General features: G+C 52.6%; 1 protein-coding gene and 1 pseudogene across 1 annotated transcript in view; one reads left to right on the top strand and one right to left on the bottom strand.

Moving 5' to 3' along the window:
• Positions 1-1,409: 1,409 nt before the first annotated feature.
• The window catches only part of QRICH2 (glutamine rich 2), a 32,935-nt gene continuing 25,146 nt past the window's right edge, over positions 1,410-9,198 (top strand). Inside the window, exons 1-4 of the mRNA XM_077756222.1 lie at positions 1,410-1,889; positions 2,614-2,655; positions 2,938-2,997; positions 3,351-3,461. Coding sequence (XP_077612348.1) covers positions 1,410-1,889; positions 2,614-2,655; positions 2,938-2,997; positions 3,351-3,461 — 693 coding nt within the window. The remainder of the gene's footprint in view (positions 1,890-2,613; positions 2,656-2,937; positions 2,998-3,350; positions 3,462-9,198) is intronic.
• Positions 4,562-9,198, bottom strand: part of LOC144224907 (cytosolic 5'-nucleotidase 3A-like) — a 13,634-nt pseudogene continuing 8,997 nt past the window's right edge.

The raw sequence follows: 9,198 nt of genomic DNA, 5'->3' as shown, positions 1-9,198 counted from the left end.
GTGTCAGGTGCTAGGACTATGGCGATGGAGGAAAATGCTTGGGTGTTAACCTTCCGGTAGGTTATAGACTGATGATCCTCTTCACTCCCAGGGAACACTTGGCTGGGGGGTGGGGGGGGAATGAAGGGTTTCAATTAAACTTTACTGCTGAGGCTAAAACTTTGAATAAGGGGTTTTGGGGGGGTTTTTTTGTCTGGTTTTTTTTTTAGACAGAGGGCGAGCATGAGTGGGGGAGGGGCAGAGAGAGAGAGAGGGAGACACAGAATCCGAAACTGGCTCCAGGCTCTGAGGCGTCAGCACAGAACCCGACGTGGGGCGCAAACCCACAAACTGAGATCATGACCTGAGCCGAAGCTGGACATTCAACCCACTGAACCACCCAGGCGCCCCTAAAACTTTGAACTTGAAAGTTAGTTAAAATAGTACGCATTTTTACACAGGTTTTCCCTCCCTGAATATACTAAACATTGAAATTTTGTTTCCTGGAAGAATCTGGTGTGGGGAAGACGAGCCCCAGTTGCTGAGAACCAAATTCCTCTAGTCCTGTCTACTGCCTTGTAATGAGCTGAAACGCTGGCGCTTGACCAGATGATGAACTAGGCCAGGGTAGCGCGGGAAAGGTCTGCCAGGTGGTGGCTGAGCGGAGCTGCCTGCGTAGTGAGTGGTCTTTCCTGAGTTACCCTCCTTTCTGATGAAGCAAAGTGAGGAGGGAACGTCTCCAAGAGGCCAAGGTCTCAGTCAGGACTGCACCCCTTAGACATACCCGCCGCTGCCCTGAATAATGGAACGATCCAAGGACGCACATGGTGTCCCTTAAATCTTTCTGTTTGCGGCGGCCGAGTGAATGAATGGGGGGTTAAGGGAGGGCGCCCCCTCCCCAAATGCTGTGCTCCCGATAGCAATGCCTCGGCACATGCCCGCAGCCCCTTTAGGAGCATTCACTGACAACGGTGGTGCCTCCGGATATGGCCAAGGCTTCCCCGGACCCCGCTAGGGCGGGCCCTCCTGGCGAGCTTGGGGGTGGCTTCGCTTAAGGCCAGGTCCCGCAGAGGTGCTCGGCGCGCGCGTTCCTAAGTAGAACCCTCGGCGCGCGCGGGGTGCGATCACAACCGGGCAGCGAACGGGGCCGTCCCTCCCGTTCCAAACGTCCACACCGGTCGCGACCCTGAGCGAGGGGAGGGCGGCCCCGGGCTCAAGCGCGGATAGCTGGGAGACAGGAGCGCGGAGACAGCACGGCGGAGGGCAGGTGGGGTCCTGCCCCGCCGGGGAGGCGGGCGCGGGTCCCTGGGAGCAAAGCGCTTCCTCTCCGGCTTCTCCTCGGGCTGCAGACGGTGACTGGGGCTCCGGGAAGCGCCAGGGGCGCTGCGGGCAGTGAGGGGGCCGTNAGAAGGCGCAGGGTCCCGCCCGCGATGGCGGCCGCCAGGGTCTCCCTCCGGGAGCTGGCCGACCTGGCCATCGGCACCCCGGAGGCGGGCGCCGTCAACTTCACGGCCCTGCACACGCTCATCGTGGCCATGCTCCGCAAGCTCGACCTGCAGGCGGAGCGCACCGACTTCCAGGCGCCGTTGCCCGCGCTGAGCCGCGGCGCCCCGGAGCCCCCGCGGGCCGTGCTCAGCGCCCCGCAGCTNAAAGAGAAGGCGCGCGGCAGCCTGCCGAGGCCGCAGGCGCTGGAGGGCCAGGTGAAGGACCTGGGCAAGCAGCTCAAGGCCGTCGCGGGCCAGGTGCAGGGCGTCGTGAGCCACATGCAGCACCTCGCCGCCCCCGCCGACTGGCGGCCCACGGACTCCCAGCACCTGCTGGACGACGAGATCGCCCAGCTGGTGCCGCACAGGGCGCGAGGAGGCTCGAGGAAATTCGGGAAGGGCGGCGAGCCGCCCAGCGGCACCAAGGTGAGCGCCCAGGCCTCTCCCCAGGCTGGAGGGGCGGGCGCCCCAGCAGGGGGGCGCGGGCGTGGGGNGGTGGCCACTTTGGCAACTTCTCAAAATATTCTTTGAGCGAATTTCCTTTAAACAAGCTCAGTCCTAGAGAAGGGCCGGAGGTGGAGAGCGCGCCGCGGTCCCACCAGCAGCCGCGCCTGCACTTGGCACTTCGTTGTCTCGGAGAAGGAAGTTCTCGGAGAACTTTCAGAGGCGCTGTAGGAACCGGAAGCTCCTATGTCAGGCCCTCAGGGGGCCACCCAGGGGCTTGGAGCTGCGAGGAGGGGGAGGGGCAATTAGGAAGAACCGCCCCCGCCCCCCCAGAGCCTGAAGGGAAGAAAGAACAGCTCAAAGCAGGCGGTGGGGGGCCAGGACCCTCCAGGGGACTTCTGCCCACTGACCGCCTGCTACCCCGGTCCCAGGCCTTGAGCGCCCAGCGGGACTCTTCTGCTCTGGGAAGCTTTTCTTTTTGAAATGCGGTGTTTGGGGGTTTTCTTTTCTTTTTTTTTTTTTTTAGACTAAAGTCGTGTTTTTACCTTGAGATGCCTACATTCTGGAGGTTTGCAGAAGTCATACGGAGCAACTTAAGTTTTAGCAATTTGTCTTACTTCTTTGGGGGTGCTTTTCTCTTTAAACCCCACAGGCGTTCAGACACCCTGGAAATACCACTGATCATTTTCGTCCTTGAGAGGCTTAGCCAGCCTGGTTCACAGTGCTGGGATGCTTCTTTCCTTGCTGGGTAGGGTGGAATGAACCCCAGGACCCAAGGCTCCATCCCTGTGTTAGCATTTGCTCTTGGCACGCTGTCCCCCAGGCCTCCCCCGCCCCCCACCCTCACTTCCCTTCCTGTAGTTGCCTGGAAAGGAAACGAGGAGCCTTGACTTCCCACCCTCCTCTCTACCGCCCACTGCTCTCAGATCAGCACACCTCCTTTCTTCTTCTCCCCTGGGTGTGCGTGGGGCGATGGGCGGGGGCACAAGATGGGCTCTTTTGATCCTCCATCTCTGAGCTCTTCTTCCAGAAAGTCTTCCAGAGGATGGATGAACTGGAGAAGATAATCAGAGAACGGGACCATTTCCTGGTAATATGGGCAAGCTCTGTGACAAAGGGCCCTCAAGAAGGCGGTCGGGGAGGGTGTCTGGACTCCCACCCCAGAGAGCTGTGTCCCTCTGGGCACTGCCCCTAGACAGAGGGGAAATCCTCCCCATCCCTGCCTGGGCGTCCCCACCAGGGGCAGGAAGGAAACTGGCTGCCCAAGATCACTGGTCACATGAAGGACAGTGACACTTCTTTTGTCTTCTCCTCGGGGCAGGGGCTATGGATTCTCTTCTGTTCCTAAAGCTTTCAGGGACTAAACTAGGGTTTTGTGTGTGTGTGTGTGTCTGTCTGTCTGTCTGTCTGTCTCTCTGTCTTCTTGTTGTCGATTCCTGTCAGGATATAGTGGGCCGGAAGCTGAGTCTGATGCCTGCTGGAGAAGAAGTCACCATGGTCACCTGGCAGGAGCTGGAGCAAGCCATTACTGATGGCTGGAGGGCCTCACAAGGGGTGAGCAAATGGGCAGTGGTCTCGGGTGGGGCTCCCCTGACCCGCTCCCTTTTCACTACTGCACAATATTCCATTACGTCAATGTTTATAATTTCGTGTTTCCTATCATGGGTGTTTTAAGTGGGTCTTTTTTTCCCCCGATCTTGTAGCAAACCATGTTCCAACGTGACCTTCACACATGTAAACAGGCTCGCAGGGTAAATTCCTAGCAACAGAACGTGGGTTTGTGATTTGGCTAATGTTTGCCCAACAGTCTTCCGCGGATATGGTTCCAACTTGAACCCCCACCAACAATGTGGGAGAGAACTTGATTCTTGGGTCCCCACCAGCCCTGTCTTCCAGTACCCATTTTTTCCCCAACTGGATGGAAAATGGTGCGCGAGTCTCGTTTTGATTTGCTTTCGTGGCTTTTCAGAGTTCCTTCACAGTCTGTTCTTTTTTTTTTTTTTAATTTTTTTAATGTTTTATTTATTTCTAGGAGAGAGGGATAGACAGCGTGAGCAGGGTTGGGTCAGAGAGAGAGGGAGTCACAGACTGAAACAGGCTCCAGGCTTGAACTGGCAGTCAGCACAGAGCCCGACGCGGGGCTCGAACCCATGAACCGTGAGATCATGACCTATGCGAAAGTCGGACGCTTAACCGACTAAGCCACCCAGGCGCCCCATTTTCACAGTCTGTTCTTGAGATGCCCGAGTCCCTTCGCTCTTAGTGGACAAAGATGACCACCCTGGAAATACATCTCTAGGGGCCCCGTGCTGATGACTTTGACACACGGATGCATGCATAGGCCTGTCCGTCCTAAGGCAGTGCACGGGGTCGATCGTTTTTAGGTCCCCACCCTGTCTCCGCCTGAATAAAATGGATGTTCGCAAATGGCCCTCAAGGACGAGGATGGGTTGCCCTTTAGATCTGGACATTCCCCTTCTGCTGGCTTCGTGCCTCTGAATTACTCAGAAAGGACCACCCTCTCCCTGCCTCCAGCACCCACACAAACTAGGGAGAGAGTGCACCTTTTGGCGCCACCACGTGGCCATCTGGGGCACGTCAACTATAACGTGGGTGCTTTCTGAACGGGGGCACATCTTCAGAGGAAAGCAGCCTCAGAAGGAGTTGGAAGAAGACCCTGCAAACAAAAGGAATGGCCTAGAAAAAGGTTGCCTCTGCTTTCGCTGCTGCTGTTGTTTTTTTTTTTTAAGGCCAAAGCTTTTTTACACATACCAGTATCCCGTTTTAAGTGAACCACGTATTTTTTTCAAGGTGCCAGCAGGAGGCATGTGCCAGACTGTAAATAAGCACAACATAAGCTCCTGTAGACATTTTCGCTTCTCCAGAGGTAAGAAGGTGTCTGTGTTTTGACAGCTGCTCATAATCCTGAACAACCCCAGGAGCAAACAAGCATAAATTATAAATGTGAAAACAGTTTTGAGAAGCAAGAGAACACGTTCTGGTCATGATGAGTCCACCTACCGCACAGACCAAAATGAATGCAGTGGAGAGTGTCACGTCTCAGGCTGAGGAAACACAACAGACACGCTGGAGGCCAATCTTTCTTGCACTGTTGGTGGGAAATTAGGATTTCAATACTCAGCGTTTTTGGGGGTTTTTTAAAGTTTATTTAGAGAGAGAGAGAGCAGTCAGAGGAGGGGCAGAGAGAGAGGGAGACACAAACTGAAACAAGCTCCAGGCTCTGAGCAAGCATTCAGCACAGAGCCCCACGCGGGGCTTGAACACACAAACCGTGAGATCATGACCTGAGCCGAAGTCGGACGCTCAACCGACGGAGCCACCCAGGCGCCCCATCTGCCCACATCCTAAGTAGGGGATCAGGACTCCCGCTAGGATGGTGAGTACAGATGTGATCAGCACGGAGGAGTCAATACCGTATCGGGAACGCCGGACGTGAGAAAGGAGTCATGTTTTGATCTGGAGGAAGAGGGCTGCCAGCATACACGTAGCCGCGACAGTGTGGGGGCTCAGACCTGAGAAGGAACGTGCCCCTCTCAGGAGTTGAATGTACTTGAGGACGCAGCCCAGTGCTCGCCAAAGGCGTATTCTGAGGGGCAAAGGGTGCTCTTTACAACTATGTATACTGCGAGAAAGGAGATGATTCGTTTTCAGAAATACCAGATAAAAGCCGTGCTGTCTAATTAACAATAGGGTTTACAATCTATTGGAACATGTATGAACTCCCCTCCCCACAATGGAGTCCCAAACCTTTAAGATACTTCACTTCCTGGTTCTCCCCCTCTCTGATTGGAGGGCTTATTTTCATGGGCTTTGCAATGAGCATGTGCCAAAGAACTGAAATCTCTGTGTCTCCTTAAAGAATGTACTTTTGTTCCAGTACTTTTTTTGCCTTACATGGGCATAGGCGACTTCCGGGTAAGGCTGTAACCTCTGTAGTACTCAGCCAGTGAGGAATCAGGGGAGGGACTTGTGCGCTAGGAGATAAATTGTCTGCTGTAACTGCCCCCAGTGTGCCTGTCCATCAGATACCCGCTCTTGCAAAACATTGGTTAAACCTTTGTTGATTAACGCCTCACGTCACTGTCCTCGGAGACTCCGCCTCCCTCCTTTGATTGGGTCGGTGGGCGTATTTCTCACATATACCCAAGAATGATGATGTTGCGTCTGCTGCTGCTCTTTCTTTCCTCCTCCTCCTCCTGCACTTCTTCTAATGGTCAGAACCAAGAAGAGCCGACCCGAGTCCGTGAATCGAAACTTGCGTAAGGGCGGAAGAAGCTTCCTCACTTTCCTGTCGTCATGGTGATGGATCTGAATTTCCAGCTAGATCCCTCTGTGACAGGCATTGAACAAGGGAAGAATCTTTCAGCGACCATTTCACCAGGCCCATGGACCTTGAGCACGGACGTTCTGTTGCAGAAATACCAAGTCCGAGGTGATGGACATTTTCTCTTCAAAGCTTTGTGGCCTCTAAATAGAGTAGAAAGCAAAAATGAGAACTTATTTTTAGGACTTCATTGAGGGCAGGTGACCACCTGTGAAGTTGTGATCAGCATTTAGATTATCTTCTGCTTCAGGACCTTTGCAAAGAAGAGTGGAGCAAGTGAGGAAGGGCTTCATAAGACTGACCCTGCTTTCAACTTCCTGGGCAAAATGGCACATCCCCAAGGAAACAGAAATTAAAATGTCATAACGTCTGGGGGCCATGGAAATAGTCGGCAGGTTCCATGGTTTGGGGGCATGGATCTCTCTTAAGGCAGAAAGGACCGAAAGCCCCAGTCTAGGAAGTAGCACTAGATCCACCCTGTGTAGAGAGGAGTTCATCGGACATCCTCGCTGTTTGGATCACAACCTAACAGGTTAACAGGGAAGGAGGGGCTCAAAAGAAATGTATTTTGACTCAAAATAGACCCATTGATTCCAAGATGCACGTTTCCCCTCACATTTTTCCACTTCACATTTTAGCGTCTCTGAAATCAGGTTGTATCTTTTGAGTTGATGGTATTTTGTAATTAATTGGCAGCATTTTCCTTTTGCTACCAGTACGTAAATTGATGGTCCGTCATAAATGACACCACCATAGGCTTGCTGAAGTAAGGAGAGCCGGCACGAGATACACTTTGGTAGGAAGGTCCTACGGTATTGACAATCTCGGAAGGTGAGAGAGTTGATAAGTTGTCTTAACAGAAAGGGCCTGGCATCTCCGCCTCCAAAACCCTTGAACTTGGTGCCGGGTGTAAGGCACAGAGCAACAGATGGCTGTCTTCCAAGTTTTCCCAGCTGGAAGGAAGGTGTGTAGTTATAATTTGTTGTTTAGAAATCCAGGAGCTGAGTCTGAAGCATGGTTCGTATTAGGAGGTCAGCCCTGGCACCTGTTATTTTCAATTCCCGTGATCCTAAGATAAGACATGGGTCTCATCGGATGCCAGTAACAAAAATGACCTACTTCTCTAAAACCCCATTCCCTCCCCCCATCATAACTGTTGTACCCATTTTCCCAGGATTGCAAACTGTAACTTTGGTTTTAGGCACCATGAAAAGCTGAATAACGTTGACTTCCATGGCAAAAGGGACCTGGCGGACGTGAAGTAGTTAAGGATCTTGAGATGGGAGCTTATTCTGGATCATCTGGGTGGGCCCAGGGGTGTGATCACAGAGGTCCTGATGAGAGGGAGGCAGAAGATCCCACTACCGAGGAGGGGAAGGAGATGTGGCCATAGAAGCAGAGGTTGGAGCCATGCAGGCACAAGCCAAGCAATGCCAGCAAGTCTTAAGAAGCTGGAGAAGACATGGAAGCAGATTGTGCCGAGAACCTGCCAGTCAGCAGCCCTGCCAGTCACCTTGACCTCAGCCCAGTGAAACTAGCTTTGGAATTCTGCCCTTTCGAACTGTACGATAAGAAATGTGTGTTCTTGGAAGCCACTAAGTTGTGGGGCAATTTGTAATGGCAGCCATCAGGAACGTGTTAATACAGTCCCCTTCTTCCTCTTGGGGACAGTTCATGAATGATTGGCTATTCTCATAGGTGTAGCTGAGCTTTCCTGATATTCTTATTTCTGAACGTCGGGCAGTAACCTGGACACAAAGTCCTTAGCAATTGGGTCTGGAATGGTTTTCCAACACCAGCAATACATTAATGCATTGAGTGTCCTTTAAGACTTGTCTTCAAAATTAGTTTCCTTCCTTCTCTTTTGGCTGTTGTTGTTTACAGTGATTCATTTAAGTCCAGGAGGCCTGTCTAGGTGACAGGCAGAACCCTAAGATGGTTGCCAAGACTCCCACCCTCTGCTGTGCACACCTTGTATCATCACTTCCGGTGTGGGCAGAACCTGTGGATATGATATGATATCTCTCCCGTAATTAGGCTGCTAATCAATTGACTTTGAGTCAATCTAAGGAGGGATTGGGTGGCCTTGACCTAATCAGACGAACCCTTGTCAAGTAAATAAAACCAGAGTCCAGCACCTGTGTTGGGGAGCATGTGGCTGGGATTGAGAGCGGCCTCTCAGAGCTAAGAGCCACAGCCAGGCACGGGGAGCTGAATTCTGGCAACAGCGCCGAACCTCAGATAAGGCCACAGCCTGGCCTAGATTGCAGGCTGAGACCTTAACAGAGAACACAGATAAAACCTGTCCAGACTCATGACCCACGGAAACAGTGAGATAAGAAACTCTAAACTAGCATTGTTTTCAGTGTCGGTGTCCGTGATAATTTGTGATACAGCAGCAGGGAATGAGTCTAGGACATTGAACTGGTGTTTCTGTTAGATGGTTTGGGGCCTCACTGAGTAGTTCCAGCGCTGGGATTGCAGGTGGGCCAGGAAGTACCAGTGAGGCTGCGTCTGACCTCAGAGGGGAAGTATTGTGCCTCCTGGAAAGCTCTGCCAAGGTGAGGTCCTGAGATGTTGTAAATCTTTCATGCTTCTTGGGATCTTGTAGGTGCTTTGTGAATAGTAGGGAATTGCTTTGCAAGGGTTTTAAGGTCTCCCAGGGTCCGGGAAGTACTCACTAACCCTGGGTGGTGCCAACCTCACCTGGCCAGAGTCCCCTACCAAGAGCTGTGCATTTTTGTGGCTTCACAGATGCTGGTCAACAGATTTGGAACAAGTCGCAGATGACATTTAAGATTATCATCATTGGGAAGTGAGGGAGGCCCCTGACTGGCTTAGTCCATAAAGCATGCCATTCTTAGATCTTGGGATTGTGAGTTCGAGCCCCACATTGGGAATAGAGATTACTAAAAAAAAAAAAAAAAAAAAAAAAAAAACAAGGGA

The sequence above is a fragment of the Crocuta crocuta genome, unplaced genomic scaffold (genome assembly GCF_008692635.1).
Source record: "Crocuta crocuta isolate KB4526 unplaced genomic scaffold, BGI_CrCroc_1.0 scaffold50, whole genome shotgun sequence".
NCBI lineage: Eukaryota > Metazoa > Chordata > Mammalia > Carnivora > Hyaenidae > Crocuta > Crocuta crocuta.
The sequence above is the reverse complement of the archived record's forward strand: the minus strand, read 5'-3'. Positions and strand labels throughout refer to the sequence as shown.